The sequence below is a fragment of the Phragmites australis genome, chromosome 16, assembly GCF_958298935.1.
Source record: "Phragmites australis chromosome 16, lpPhrAust1.1, whole genome shotgun sequence".
NCBI lineage: Eukaryota > Viridiplantae > Streptophyta > Magnoliopsida > Poales > Poaceae > Phragmites > Phragmites australis.
Window position 1 is genome coordinate 15,848,818 of NC_084936.1, and position 16,521 is coordinate 15,865,338.

A 16,521-nucleotide genomic window follows, 5' to 3' on the forward strand; every position below is an offset into this window, starting at 1 on the left:
ACGAGCGAGGTGAGGTGCACGAGGTTGCGCATGCGAATACGAGTGTGACGAATATGTACATCTAAGTTGAAAATTCTGAACCCGCCATTGGTATCGATGAAGAAAGAATATACTACGCACAAATACAATGAGTTGTACAAATCCTCGGGCAACAACAAGAATGAGCCGTCAAAAACCACCCTCTCTTGTCAGGAACTGGTTCCTCTGACATAGTTATTTTTACATTAGAGGGACGTTGAAGACGGGAGAAACGTCCGACGAGGATCCAACGACTACGCTAGCTCGGTCGCTGCTTGGGGCTCGTTCGCGCGTGGTCGGGTGCTGGTTGGAGCTCATTCGCGCGAGTTGGCTTGGCCTGGGCTGAGGTCTCATGAGTACTTGCTGCTAGCTGCTACAGTAAAAAGCTAGATAAACTAGATATACAAGTTAGAACTAGTGCATTCACAATCTTGTAAAAATCATAATAAAATAATTACAGCTCAGAAAAATGTCAAATAAATTTTGTTAGTTTTGTATTCATCGGTCCTACATGTTAAAAAAATGTGCGCTCATGAAAATGTTAAAAATCATGAAACAAATATTCAAATTTGTATGAATGATGTATCTTTTAAATTTCTTTATGAACTTTTATATTTCAAAATAAATTACAAGTCCAATCAAATGTTACTCAGGGCACCTAAAGGTATTTGTGACATTTCTTCACTGCGTTATATTTCTCTCAAAATTCTAAACAATATCGAAAAAGTCATGAATTTTTTTGAAAAAAAAAGTATATAGTAGAGGATGCTATAATCTATTTCTCCAAAAAAATTCAACTCAAACCAATACTTTTACAATAAAAAATAAAAAAGATAAATTTTATTGTACACAGTGTGATGACATGGATAGCCATGCTATTTGGATAGCTGTGACTGAATGTTTCGTATAACCATGCTGTTTGGGTGCCCTATCTCAAACAATATCGATATGGTCAAATTGTGTATAATAAAATTTGTTTTTTTGTTTTTTATTGTAAAGTATTGGTTTGAGTTGAAATTTTTTGGAGAGATAGATTATAGCATCCTCTAAAACATACTTTTTTTTTCCAAAAAATTTCATGACTATTTTGATATTGTTTGGAATTTTGAGAGCAATATAATGCAGTGAAGAAATATCACAAATGCCTTTGAGTGCCCTCAGTTGTTTAACATTCGATTGGACTTGTAATTCATTTTGAAAAATAAAAATCCATAAATAAAATTTAAAAAATACATCATTCATACAAATTTGAATATTTGTTTCATAATTTTTAACATTTTCATGAGCCCACATATTTTTAACATGTAGGACTGATGAATACAAAACTAACAAAATTTATTTCACATTTTTTTGAGTTGTAATTATTTTTATATAATTTTTACAAGATTGTGAATGCACTAGTTCTGACTTGCATACATAATTTATCTAGCTTTTTACTGTAGCAGTTAGCTAGCAGCTCAGCCCAGGTCGAGCCAACCCACGCGAACTAGCCTCAACCAGCGCGCAAACGAGCCCCGAGCAATGACCGAGCGAGCACAACCGTTGGATCTTCATCGAACGTTCCTCCCGACTTGGACGTGACCTAAAAATAACTAGGTCAGAGGAACCGGTTACCACTTGCCAACTGACTGTCGACAGGTTTGGGCAAAGAAAAATAAACTAATAAACGAAGGAGCCAGCAGGACATCAATCCAAGGCAAAGCATGCCATGAACTTTATTCCATGGCGGGCCCCAGAGCAATTGCGGAGCCAAAGCAGGTAGGTCCCATGGCTAGAACCGGAAGACCAACAACCAAATGCCAAGCAAAGCTTTCACACGAACACCCTCGCATGACCCCAATATCACCGGAGCTGAACCAAGCGCAGCCAAGGAGCAGAAGCTTCTCCCATGGATCGGACCAGTGATGAGGAGGCAGGCAGAGGCAGGGGGCTTGGCTGTGGCTGTATATAATTAGGCGCAGCGCGGCAGGGATGGGGTTGGTTTAGTTAGCGGAACAGCCAACGCCGAGGAAAGAATAGACAATCAATCGGAGTTACACCCTGCTCTCTTCCTCCTTCCTTACTTTCTTCTCCCATCATCCTACAGGCTCTCTCTCTCTCTCTCTCTCTCTCTCTCTCTGGGTTTCTAGCCGGAGGAGGAGGAAGGATCCGAACGGGATTGTCTTTGGTGTCTTGGGGGAAGGGCACTGCGGTCCAGGAATCGGGGTCGCCGGGCGCGGAATTTGATCCAGGAGGTGACCTTTCTCTTTGTTGTTTCTCCTGTTCTTTCCGGCGGTGTCCTTCTCCTTGCTTTTTCTTCTTTGTTTGTGTGTGTATATGTGTGTTTCCTTTTCAAGAACTGGGATGGGAATTGTTCCATTCGTTGGTTCCTTTGAGCGAATCTGTTTTGGTTGGTGGTGAATTTTGCTTCGAGCGGGCGTGTTCGCTTCGTTTCTGTCTTTTCGGTGGTTGCCTTTTCGATGCTAAAAATTCTCGTCTGGATCGCGTGAGCTGCCAACCGGTGCTCTGTTTGTTTGATTTGGCTATGGCTGCTTCTGTCAAGTGTTGAAATCGCGTCGAAAATCGATTTTGTGTGTGTTTGTAATCCGAATCCCGGGACGGCCGGATGCATTGAAATTTTACCAAATTTTATCCAAGGGTGCCTCCCACGGATTCTCCCTGAACCTTTTAGGTCTCATTTCCCGACCCAAGTCTTGCCGGAATCCTGCAATCTGTTCGATCTTCGGCGGACTTAATTGAGGAAAGATATTGTTGATTATTGGATCTCTGTTTTTTCTACATTTAATTGCGGAGTAGCGATTTGTTTGTTTGGGTTTCCCTGCAAAGTCCACAGGATCATATTCTTTTTTTTGTTCTTCAAATGTTAGGAATTACATAATCTCGTATAGGAATGGCACTTTTTCAGGAAATCATTTCGGTTTAGGTGAACCGGCAATGTCAGCCTTTTGCAATCTAGAATTAGTACATTCGGGGTAAATACGTTTGGTTCTGCTGCATTTCACAGCATTTTGTTTGGTTTCTTTGCGGATTACTGATCGTGTTGCCCCAGAAAATAATGTCTTTTTGGTCAGCAAAATTAATCGTGTTCGGTACTGTTACACAGTTCATGTGCTAAGATGAGTGGTTGACCTCTACCCAGCCAGAACCATTGAAATTTAGTCGTATTTGTAATTGTTCCTCTAGCTTCAAACAGCCAGTTAGATTTCATCAGGGCCACAAACGCGTATCGCTCGTCAATGATTATTTTCATTAACATGATTTGATCTCTCTGAGCAATTGCTGTGATTAGCTCTGCCCTCTGGTCAAAGGCTGCTTGTTGACCACACTTCTTTTTCTGCAACTGCAACCTGGCAGGCCAAGTACGGCAGAGTATACACGGCTTCTTGTGAGTGATGAGAGAGAACTAGTGCTTGGTTGCCTTTACTATCTGATTGTTCTTCCATGGAAATTAAGCACCACTAAACATCACCAAAGTCTTTTGTTAACCAAGCACGTTTTGAGGCCATTTCGTTATTTCTTGGTATTAAATCGTCTTCTATTTACTCTTGTTTTTTTTCATGGTCACCTACTGACACCTCGTCAAAATTACTTTTTTGACCTGCCTTCTCTGCATCCCGAACTATAAAGCACACGAGTTGTCTGCCCTTTTGCTGAGCACGTATTTTCATGGCTCTTTAATCTGTAGTTTTAGTTACTCAGGGATGGTTACCATACCACGGTCTACAATGCGGGGCGTTTTATTCTTCTTTAATGGGGAAATTCCGTTTGTCTGCAATGCCCTGGTAACTGCAAATCAAATGCGGTGCCTTCAAAGTTCTCCCTCCCGTTTTTACCAAAGACCATTAGCATTTGCATCAGATTGTCTGAGACCAATAAAGTCTTCTTCTTGCAAAGAAAACGGAAGCTTGTTTTGCACTCTCAAGTCTGGCCGGCATATTTTCATGATCCTTTACTCAATCTCTACTCCATTCCAGGGCTATTTGTGCGAATGGAGGCGAGAATATTATAATCTTTGGTAGCCGCCAGTTGTTGTTCTGTTTACACATAACTACGGAACCTTCAAATCCAATTTTCTGCTTCCTGCAAAATGTCAGGTATGGTCCAGCTTCTTTAACTTATGCATACATATCTCTCGTCTTGGAAGTATTGTGCAGCAACTATTGTTCATTCATTTAATTTGCATTCTCTTGTTATTTATGAAGTGCGGCGCCGGTCAGCGAGCATGGAAGGGCTGTTCACGTTGGATGACAGGAAAGAACGGAGGTCAGATGTGGAGAATTCTGAGGATGAGCGAAGGAGGCTATCCATTGGGTCGCTGAAGAAGAAGGCGCTGAATGCATCAAACAAGCTCACACATTCACTCAAGAAGAGGGGAAAAAGAAAGGTAGAGCATCGGGCCTCTTCCTTCACAATCGAAGATGTCAGGGATGAGGAAGAGGAGCGTGCCGTCTTTACCTTCCAGCAAGAGCTTTTCAACAGGAACTTGCTACCTGACAAGCATAATGATTATCACTTGTTGCTGAGGTTGGTGCCCTATGAAAACTGTATACATTGAAAGCCACCAAAGCATGGGTAGCTCTTGAACCATTTTTTTTGCAGTAAGCCTCTAACAGATGCATCTCCACAATTCCACATTTTTGACAAATATCTGCAGGTTTTTGAAGGCTAGGAAATTTGACACCGAGAAGGCTATCCAAATGTGGGCTGAGATGCTCCAGTGGAGGAAAGAGTTTGGAACAGATACAATACTAGAGGTGAGGCTAATGTTTCTGGGTTAGTTGATACTTGATACAATAACTCTATGGCCATATAATTCTGGCTGAGATTTTCTATTGGTTCATAGGTTGCTTAGTCTTAGTGTAGGAAATGCAATTTACCATCTTAAAGTAGCCGTTCTTAAGGTACAAGTGATAAATGGTACTATGTCTTTAGTTGCATAGTTGCATCTCTGAGTTCAAATCCGTTTTTACTATTCATAGAAATTATAAATCATATGTATGGTTTTTGCAACTGAATCTTGCAGGACTTCAATTTTGAAGAGCTAGATGAGGTACTATGCTATTATCCTCAGGGATACCATGGAGTTGACAGGCAGGGAAGACCAGTATACATAGAGAGACTAGGGAAAGTGGAACCAAACAAACTGATGCACATTACTACGGTTGACCGCTACATGAAGTATCACGTGCAAGAGTTTGAGAGAGCCTTCAGGGACAGGTTTCCTGCTTGCTCCATTGCAGCGAAAAGGCATATTGATTCTACAACCACTATACTAGATGTCGATGGCGTGGTATGATGATTCTTCTGATATCAAAAGGATTTTATCTCTATATGGAAGATTAGCTTAGTCAAAATTTTGTTTGCAAGCAAACATAGTTTGAGTAAAAACTAGATTCCTACAATATTCCCGCTGTTGATCATCAATCATGTTGCAGGGTTTGAAGAATTTCAGCAAAACAGCAAGAGATATGCTAAGTAGAATGCAGAAGATAGACAGTGACTATTATCCTGAGGTATGTCTAACTTTGTTGCTTCTCTTGATCAATACTTGGTACCAGATTGGGTAACACTTTATTTATATGCTCAGACACTGCATCAGATGTTTGTTGTGAACGCTGGTAGTGGTTTCAAGCTACTCTGGAATTCGGTGAAAGGCTTTCTTGACCCTAAAACTGCCTCAAAGATACATGTGAGCATAAATGATCTCTGGAGCTTCTTCTTTTCCTGCTTTTGTCCAAATAAGTGGTATAGATTTTCATGGAGTCTCAATTGTAGGTTTTGGGAACAAAGTTTCAGAACAAGCTTCTTGAAGTAATAGATGCAAGGTATGCTTTCTATCTATAACCATATAAGCATACTTTTTTTTGTATCATAATGATTATGTCCAAGTAGATTGGGTTGAGTGCACTTTCTTTTGCTATTTATAGCCAACTTCCTGATTTTTTGGGGGGAATATGCACTTGTGCTGCTGAGGGAGGATGTCTCAAGTCTAACAAAGGTCCATGGAATGATCCAAACATTATGAAGGTAACTTACATTGATTTATTTCCTAACCATATACCCATATGGCCATATCTGTGCTTCGAATTGAGGTTGCTCTATGAGTTTCTATTTTCTAACGAATTATGATTTAAGCTATTTTTATGTGGCAAAGATATAATATACATTATCTTCCATACATCTTTGGGTGGGCAAACATAGTTAAAATTTAGAGGGGTGTTTTTCCCTTTGAAACAAAGAGTTTAATTATCATTCAGAACATTCTCTTTATATGCTGGTCAAACACACGCATGATGTGATTCTCAGTTGAGCATACTATTCGATAGAATCTCCTCCATCTAGTGCAAGGAAGGTTTTTGAAAAGATAATCTTTTTGAGGTAGTTTCAGTATAATACTACCGTTGTCTTGATATATGTTATACATAACTATACAACAGCATGTCCAAGCCCCAACTGACAATTGTATTATTTTGGGTGGCTGCTTGTAGCTCGTACATAACAGGGAAGCAAAATTTATAAGACATACCAGACGCTTATCTGAGATTGAGCAAAGGAAGAGTTCATTTGCTAGGCTACATCTGTTGAAGGCAAATTCTACACCCTCAACCATTTATATACTATAATGTTGTTAGTTTCTTTAATATGAGTGAGCCCTTCTGCTCCATCAATGACATTCATTTGGGCAACTAATTATAATTCTGTATCCTTTTCCTTCTTTCGAATGACAGGGTAGAAATAGTGACACGTCAACAGTTGAGTCAGGATCAGATGTTGATGATCTAGGTTCTCCTATGATGAGAACCGCAGTGGGGTGTAGTCGTTTAGCTCCAGTTCGTGAAGAAGTGAGACTTTTCATCCCAACAACGAATTTTAACAATGTCCTTGCACAATTATTTTGCATATGTACTTAAGCTTATCTTTTACACAGATGCAGATCAGAGCACGAGACTCTGCAGCTTACTACAGTTGCGACGATCACTTTGTTGTGGTGGACAAAACGGTTGATTATGGTCGAGGAGGATCAATGTCCGACAAAAGCAGTGCTTCAGAAGTAAGAACTCGAGCTCAGCCTTTGGGCACAGCACCGCACATGCCAGGTATATAATTGTCTTCTGTATGGTCAAATTATGTTAACAACAATGCTGATATTTGTTTCCTGTCCCCAGAAATCTTTGTTTACTTCAGTAATTCTTAAAAGAAAGAACCCTATCTTTTGAGTTGGGGACTGATACAGTGCAAATAGTGAGGACGAGTACACATCTGACATGCTAGTTTGCTTTTCTTTGTCATGGAATGATTATATGTAAATGTAGAAAGAGACCTCAACAGCCAGCTAGACAATATGTTGGGTGTAGAGCTGCCAGCATTGTTGATGTTCTTGATTACCTAGGATAGCGTCCTGTGTATCCCCATGCATAATGACAGGAGATGCTGTTGTATTTATTCTTTTGACTTCATACTTTGGAGAACTCCTATTCATACATCTTTGCTCTATGTAGGTTTCTCAATTAGTAGACAAGGTCCAGTTGTACCTGAGGAGGATTTGGATGAAGGAAACTTCTATAGATTTGTCCGATTACTCTTGGCTATGATTGTCAAAGTTTTTGCCTTCTTCCACATAGTATATGGTCAGCAGGAAATGAGGGTCAACAATCCGCTTCCTCCAGCTGAACGGGAACCGCCTTCAGACGATCATCCAGCGGTAGAAACTTTCAATGTGGACCACATTAGTCCTGTCATCGAGCGCCTTCAGAGGCTCGAAGGGAAGGTCGATGAGCTGGGCAGCAAGCCCCCAGAGATCCCCATGGAGAAGGAGCGCTCCCTATTGGAGTCATGGGATAGGATAAAGTGTATTGAATCTGATCTGGAGCGGACAAAGAAGGTCAGTCTCCGTTAAGTTTATGAGCTTATCTTCTTATGGGATTGCATGGGAAGGATTAACTATAGGAATCCACACGACAATTAAAAAAATCAGTTCCTGGCGAAATGTAACCCTCAGTAGTATTGGAATTCAACAAGCCCAATAAGATTATAGAAAAGCATTTTTAGGATAACTTGAGATTTTCTTTTGCGAAGGACAAAGCACCTAAATTCCTTTTTTAAGAGAAAACATTCTTATGCATCCTTGAATTCAAACCGTCCAAAGAAGTATCTAAATGTTTCTACCAATCACATGTGAAAATTAAAATTCCCCTTCCCTTGTTCAGGTGCTGCAAGCTACGGTGATGAAGCAACTGGAAATTGCAGAGTCGCTAGAGGAAGTGGTTAGGTCAAAGCTACGTGTAAGACCAGCTACTTCCCCTTTTTATCTTTGAACTTGATTGGTCTTTTTTCACCGCATCGTTGATCTCACTATTTATTCTTTCATCATGCAGAGACGGCGATTTTGTGCCTAATAGTCATGACTGCTGAATTAACAATACACTTCATCAAGGGGTTGAGACTCCTAAGAGTACAGTTGCGGCAAACGATATGCATAAGACAATCGATGAATGGTTGTGTGCATCCTAGAGGTTATGGTGTAGAGGCTGGGAGTTGTACTTTCATTATTTTAAAAATAAAACAGTCGATGAGTGTAGTGCAGTCCGTGCATTTCGGAGTTAAGATTAGCTCGAAGAATGTTCCATTTTTCATCTTTTCTCTTGTAACTCAAAGAGGGTTTGTCCATTTTTCTTGCTAACAAAGAGGATGTAGGATGTTACCGATAAAACTGGAACAATACAGAGGAAGTAGGATGGACGGCAATATAGTTAGTAAAGGTAGAATTGTGGAAAGTAGGTGGTACAGATATACCTCTTGAGAACATGCGCACTAGTGTGTTCGTTGCCTAAGAGTTGTGGGATGTTGGAAAGTTATACAAGTCATGGAAATTCCACTTCCATCTCAGTGATTCAGAGAGGGTTGAAAACCTCAACTCTGCAATTTGAGGATTTTGCTTGTCACAGTGGAGTAACTAACGCCTGTAACTAACCGTCAGGGCCTCTTTTGGAGGCAGGTGGTTAAAAACATAAAAATAGGAAATATGTATGAATGGAATACATAGTACTATTGAATCCTATAGGATTTCAAAATACATGAATGTTAGAGGTGATGCGTTTCGATTGTTTGCAGGAAACAATAGTTTTGGAGGAACTAAGTGAGACCATAAAGGGAGTGCGCATTGAATCCCAAATCATGATGTTTGAGCTCATGTTTGTATTCCGATGCAACTGAGGCATAGGACTGCAATCCATAGGAATTTGACAATTTCATTACTTTGAGCAAAACAGGTTTGTAATTGACATAATTTTTCTTTGGACCTTCTCCAATCCCCAGTAGTTTGCAGTGTTGTGCAATTACAACTCTGGAGGCGCCAGAAATTGGTGTATTTTATCAAGCATTGGGAAGAAACAATGGTTTCTTATCTCACAATGTCGTACTGTTGTGACTGAACTTCCATTTTGTTATGTCGAATGAAAAGGACAGACCCTACTTGTCACTGCTTTCTTATCTCACAATGTGACAATTATTCAGCAGTGCAGCCCCATCCCTGACTTCACAGTGACCGACAAAGATACAGACTGCGCATGGCAGGTCCCAAGACATGCATTCAGTTTCTTAACATTAGGAATTCAGGACAACTGTATGTGCAGCTCACATGTATGTACTTCTGTTGTCTCAGATTTGACCTCTCAGTATAGATATATACAATCGGAGCAGATTTTATTCATTCAGATATTTTTAAAATTTTATGCAATCATATCTTTTGTTCAGATAATGAAGAAAATGTTCGGCTTTTGCATCATGAGATGCACACAACCCTCTACGCTATCAGATCAACCTTGTTTTAAGTGTGTATTGGAAATGTTTGCAAGCACACTATTGCAATGTTTGTGCAAAATTTCAATTCAATTTTCTTGTCCAAAGTGTATTAATTCAGTGGTTAATATAGGAAGATGGTTACTTTGTCGTAATACAAGGCTAGAGGCCTAACCTCATATCTATCCAACCGAATTCACCCAGTCAACAACCCAAATCTAGTCTCACTAATCCCATCCATCCCCTTTTTAGTAGTAATCCTATCCATCCCATGTCAAACAAATTGATAAGTACGGAAAATATTGTCTTTGGAGGGGATTAGATATAAATCTTAAAAAAGCAACTTCGTGCAGCTTGGAAAATGGTTTGCAAGCCAAACAGTCTAGGAGGGAATATTATCAAAATGGGAAACTGCCCGCAAAGCTAAATGTGGTTTTTTTTTTTGGTGGAGAGATAATCTCAAATTCAAACGTTGCAGCCTCAATGGCGAGGGATGGAAATTAACCCTGCTTTGGCATAATATATGGAATGGTCAATTGCTCAAGATTGAGTTCCTTGAGTTACACTCTTATGCTAAGATGGATAACATCACGGTTTCCCAACTTCTTCGACAAATCAGTTACATGACCTCTTCCATCTAGCTTTATCAGTCCAGCCTTTTGAGCAACTTCATAATTTTCAGGCCATTTTGGAGCAACTTGAGGAAAGAGCTGACAAGTCGATGTACATATGGGGCCAATAATTGTTTTTCTTCACAAAAGAACTCTCAAGAAAGAATTTGCCATGGTTATGCATAGGACAAAATATAAGTATCAACCTACATTGTAAATTGGCTAGATTTTCTTCAGTAACTTGTTTTCCTTCTCTTGGTCACTATTCTTATAAATTATTGGTATGCAATCAGTAGGGTCCAATCCTATTCTACTAAACAAAAATGCAGTAAAGCAATCAACATCTTAGCCAAAACCGGAGTTTTTTTATTTTTTTATAATCATTATTTAAATAAATAGAGCCATGCGACATGAGGTTTGTCGTTGCTGCGCAAATGGACCATAACCACAAAGACATGACGACAACAAATATTGGCATGTACGGTACGCCTAAAGACTAACCTAATAGCATGTCGCTGCTAATCCTAACATGCCTCAGTGAATGAAAAATATGTTAGGTTACAGTAGATGTTCTCTACTGAGTGCACCTAGGAGATTTACCCTTTCTCAGGGCATCGGAGCTACCCGCCTTAGCGCGACGGGCCCTCTCTCGCTACTTTGCCCTCTCTGCTTCGCTTGCTTGAGCCGCGGTGAGCTCTTCTGCTGCCTTCCTCATGCGCTCTTCCTCCTACCACTTCAGTCGTAATTCCTCCTGTAGCTTCCTGTACTCCCGATGTTTGTACGCTCCCCTCTTCCACCGCATGCTCATATTGACCCACTATTTCTGGTCTTCATTTTGCTCTATATCGAGCCATTCCATAAATTCACTGATAGGTGGAGGAGACTGAACAAATAAAATAAGATGTGAGATTAGTAAGACAGTGCATAAAATCGTATGAGGAGTGCCACATGAATGATCTATGTCGCTATACTGGTGGGTACTTATACGGTCCATGTTGAGGCTTATCGTATTGGTAGTTGGCACACATGAAGAAGTGTAGGCTATAGGTGTAGGAGTTGTCCTGGGACTCGCGAAGTCTATAAGGGCCGGCACAGAAGCACATCGGCGGTTTGACCCCCTAGGGGATGAAAATTTCTCAATGTTTATTGGGTAGGGTTGGTGGAGCTAAGGAAGACATTGCAGTTAAGAGAGCTGAGGAATGAGTAGTCTATCCATGGATGAGGGTGGAGGTTATTTATGGTGGTTGGGGCCTGCTGCATGGATTGAGTACATGAGCTTGGCTGGAGGCTATAGCATAGGATTCCCTGTGAAAGATAGAAAAGTTACGGCATTGATGCTACATAGAGATTCCCTGTGTCAGGATGGAGGTGTTATCATTTAATTTATGATTAAAGCTCTGACGTGTGGTCATTTCATGTCTACAGTCTGCGTCAGGATAGAGGTGTTACCATTTCATGGTTAAAGTTGAGTCGTGTGGTCACTTCGTGTCTAAAGCCAGACTCACGATAGATGTGTTGTCATTTCATGCTTAAAACTCTGTCGTGTGTCACTTCATGTATAAGTAGCTTTCTAAGTAATACTTTTCATATATTAGATAGAATTATGCTTGGATAGTACATTAATATAATAAACTTACCATCACATTGATTAGACATAAAGTTCATAAACAGTTCATAACATAGTATGTTAATATAAGACAATAACCATATACCCATCGAACTGAACTAATGAAACGGAAATGTAAACAAAAGAAATAGTCAAGGCTGGCATTTGCATAGTTCTTAGTGGATAGATATTGAATACCTAGATCATTTGAAGATAGTGGAGGAAAGTGGCGACGTAAATTAGTGAAAAAATACCAGTTGTGCCAGTCAATGCTATCAGGGTAAGATGGTTATCGTCTCCGAGGTGGTGATGCGAAGTTGTAAGGATGAGTACCAGCAAATCCACCATCGTTTTCAAGGTCATCAATGTCCTCTTGAGATGGAGGCCTCGGAGGGAGGGGTCATTGTGGCATGAAATCGTCGTCTTGAGCTATCACGATAGTAGCACATCCTATTTCCTTGTCGGTTGTATGCCATCTTGGTGTGGTGCGTGAACGTCCTCTTGCAATGCTCCTTGAACCTTCTCCTGTATTGCTGCTAGAACGTCGAGTCATTGGGGGTATGAAATCGTCATCCTCATCGTTCTCATCAATTTGTGGTTGAGTAGTAGAGGACACCCTTGTACCCCTTAGGTTCGTTGAATGTCATTTTGTTCTACGCGAACCGGACATCACACCCCCACCAAAGAGCATATATATCACCAAGAAGTTTGTGATTTCTTTGTTGATCAACTGTGCGTCTTCTAGGAACGCCTAACGCAAAAGAGGAGCATTCGAATCAATGGAAAAAAGATAACTATTATGATCAAATAAAAAATGACAAACCTGAATGTGGGATGCATATTGGTCGGGCAACATCACTATTATTCTTTGCCTCCTAGAGAAACCTAGCACAAAAGGATGGTTGGTCAGTTCACACACGTTGAGATACATTTGACGCTGCTCATGCAAGAGGACCCTAAGGTCCTCGGTGGTTACATGTTGGAGTGAAGTGGTTAACGCAAAACAGAATGTCCTACAATAGCTATAGGGGCATGCGAATTGATGCATTGGTGTATCATTGTTGGTTGTTAACTCCAAATGGAAGCAGTATCATTGCGTCTGGCATGGGAATCGAGGCATCGGTTTATCACTACAGGCTGGTAACTTGATCCGGTACAGCTACAACCTCTATTTAATCCTCATGCCACTGTTTTCTACGCCACAAGTGAGAATTCACTCTACACTAGTGAGCGCAGAGTTCTTTGTTCTTCCTTACTTTATTCACTAAAGTACGAAGGGCACTGTTTTCTTTTCATCATCTAGTGCTTCGTTCTTCCTTAGATCTTTGTTCATTTTGTCTTAAAAAAGTTATAGTTCTTCATTTTATATTTGTGTTATTATTTCCAAATCTACTCTTCTCATTTCGATGGCCGCCTTGCCTAGAAGGAGGTTTAGGGTCAGCCAGATGGTTGCTCGTAATCTAGATTTCGTTCTAGACTCGTTGAAATGATTGCTCATTGTTTCCGAACACCAGGTTCATCCAACATGAAGTCGGTGGGTGACTGTAGCTGTTGCTCTCCGAAACATCATGGGACGCAACGACGCCTTTTGGGTTGCCCTTGATCCTCGCAACAACAATTGCTATGTTCTCCACACAAAACGCCGAGATGCAGAGTATTTGCATCATCATATGCACACTCACTACTACATAGCCTCTCATCACTGTCAGTTCAAAAACTACTTTATTGTTGGTTTTTTAACCAGCAGAAATGTCGGTTCATGTAATACATTGATAGTTATAATCTGGATCATGATCATCACTGTCAGCTCTGGAACTAGTAGTGATAGTAAGTACCACTGCCGGTTCATGGTATGAATAACATTGATAACTCAACTATCAATGTCGGTTCATGTAATAAATTGATAGTTATAATTAGATTATCATTGCTGGTTCATATAATAAACTGGCAGTAACGACCCCCAAATCTGGCTATTGTCAACAACAAAACACATCAAATATTCAGAAAATAGCACATATACACATGCATATATGCAAACACAATTCATCACAGATCTTTCTAGCTCGACACATTTCATTCACAAATCACATATATATACACAATTCACATGTCATTCAAAACAATTTATATCATGTTTAAAATAAGCAGTTCAACATCTCTTGCTACCTGAAGTTATTGAACTCGGTAAGTCCCGAGTGTTCATTGAAGGAAGTGCTTTATGTGTCGGCTCATAAAACTCACATTTTGGACTTATCACTTCATCATTGATGAACCTGACAAGTTGTTCTTGAATTGCGTCGTGGTGATGTTGCAGGAGTTTACTTGTATTCAAGTTGATTAGTTGTCATTAGAAGAATTAAAGAAATCAATTTTACAGAACACATAGAGAAATTGAGAAGCTAACATCAATATGTATTTACACAACTTTGCATCATCTTGGAGCACCGTGTCTCTGGTGAATGTGTGCATAAACTAACATACATAGAAGGCATATAAATTGTTGCCCGATTCTTGCCTGTTACATTGAAAAAAATATGAAACATTAGTGGCATGGAACTAGTCATTTAGTAGGGATTGGAGATGTGAATATTTCGTATCTACCGGAAAGTTGGTTCGGACATCAAACTCCATCGCGTATGGACGGTATTGAACACTCATCATACAGTATCATGTGTATGCTTTGTGTGTGATTATGAATAGTATTATTATACTTAAATTCAAACGAATAGAATATTACTAGAGCGAATAACGAAATGATCGACTTTACCTGTTTAGCAAGTCTATGACAGGTTGAAATTGTATTTGTGGTCTTCTTTGTGAGTCCAATACAACGATCTTGCTAACGTCTAGATGGATGACAAGGAGGATCCAATATCCAGTGATACCTACACACACACACATATAGCTAATTAGTCCTAACATCAAGTTGTGCATAATGTTGTTGGGTAAAAGTACATCACATTGACTTGTGTTGGGTCAAGGAATCCTATTTTATAAATGCACTCTTTCATGTATTTCTGTACTTCCATGCTACATAACAAATAAGTTAGAAATGCAATTAAATGGTAGAAGAATGTAAACCGTGAGTTATACATATAAGACACTTACAGTGTCCAACAACTCATGATAGACACATAGAGGGCATCTTGCTGGTATACGTTATAGATTTCCTTGAATTCCTGCCACAATATGTCATCACCGTTGAGGAAATCTTAATGTTTTTACTCTAGTGTCAAACATTGCTCTACCCTTGCTTGACTCCATCATGTACCACTAATGGAATTTTCACATTTGATAGGATAGGTTGTCCATCACATCTGGCTTGACTAACGGTTTGCCTACCTAAAACATCCATCCAAGATCTGTAGTGTCAATTTGGGACTCAACTGTAACATGGTATTTTGTTAGTCCAGCTTCTGCAAGAACCTGTTGGATTGCCCGCTTCTTCAGGTAAGGGTTATCCCTAATACGCTCATAATCTGATTTAGGCTTTGGATCCGGTGGCCATGTCTGTTTTTATTTTGCTATGGACATGAAAAACTTCTGCATTAAAGGATTGACTGGATCCCTCTTCTTAGGATCAATAAGTTTGAAGTGTGCAATTACACTGGTCTTCACTATTTGCATCAATTTCAAAAGAGTTTGTTCTGACTACCGAGGTGGTGTCGACTTCTATGGTGGTGCCAGCTTGTGAGATGAAAGCAATTTCTTAGATGAAAGCAATTTCTAAGATGAAATCAACTTCTTAGACGGTGTAGGTGCTGACGACGGAGGACTCAAACTTCTAAGTGGTGTAGGTGCTGGTGGTGGAGGACTCGGACATCTTGTTGGTGTAGGTGCTGGTAGCAGAAGAGTTGGAGATAAGCATGGAGACAACTAAGGAGTCAAAGATCCTCTGGATGAAGCGGGAGTCCAACTCTTCTTCTTCAAACAATATGTAGCGCTTGCGCCACAGGACAATACTACCTATATTTGCTCCCAGTTTCTTGTGCCCCATCTATCTAGGGATATGCATGTCCATTTTACAGTACATGGGAAGTACGCTATCCACTTGGACCCTGGCGTATCCCAGCGGTATCGGGAGATCATTGAATAGATCCCCAGCTTCCACGCATGGCCAAGCCAAGACCACGGGAAGGTTGCACTATGTGGTTTCTTTAATATCAAACCACCTTAGTGGGGGTCTTTTCTTCTTACTGTTAGCCCCCATGTCATCATTATTGTTGTGTCGCTTGTACCATGCTGCTCCACACATTGGACATGCATCCAATGCTACAAAATCTTTGTGATACAGTATGCAGTCATTTGGACATGCATATAACCTTCTTGGCCTGGTACATGGTTTCAGACAACACATTCCCCTTTGGTAGCAAGTCACCCAAAAATTGTAACAACTCATTGAAGCTCTTATCCAACCAACATTGCTAGCATTCAATTGCAGCAGTGTCAGCACCGTATGCAGCTTTGTGTGCTCATCCTTATAGTTCA

The 16,521-nt window shown here is 40.2% G+C and overlaps 1 protein-coding gene across 2 annotated transcripts; it reads left to right on the top strand.

Moving 5' to 3' along the window:
• Nucleotides 1–1,732: 1,732 nt before the first annotated feature.
• LOC133895262 (phosphatidylinositol/phosphatidylcholine transfer protein SFH13-like) lies at nt 1,733–9,056 on the top strand. Of its 2 annotated transcripts, XM_062335424.1 has the most exons (15): nt 1,733–2,252; nt 3,993–4,112; nt 4,221–4,542; nt 4,673–4,772; nt 5,042–5,308; nt 5,454–5,531; nt 5,606–5,707; nt 5,794–5,843; nt 5,946–6,045; nt 6,507–6,605; nt 6,747–6,860; nt 6,947–7,115; nt 7,518–7,900; nt 8,226–8,300; nt 8,394–9,056. In XM_062335424.1, the coding sequence occupies exons 2-15, from the start codon at nt 4,106–4,108 to the stop codon at nt 8,412–8,414; spliced, it is 1,887 nt and encodes a 628-aa protein (XP_062191408.1). In that variant the 5' UTR covers nt 1,733–2,252; nt 3,993–4,105; the 3' UTR covers nt 8,415–9,056. The 2 variants fall into 2 exon arrangements, with proteins under 2 accessions (XP_062191408.1, XP_062191409.1); XM_062335425.1 differs by lacking the exon at nt 1,733–2,252 and having other exon boundaries at nt 3,992–4,112.
• The last annotated feature ends 7,465 nt before the right edge of the window (nt 9,057–16,521 follow it).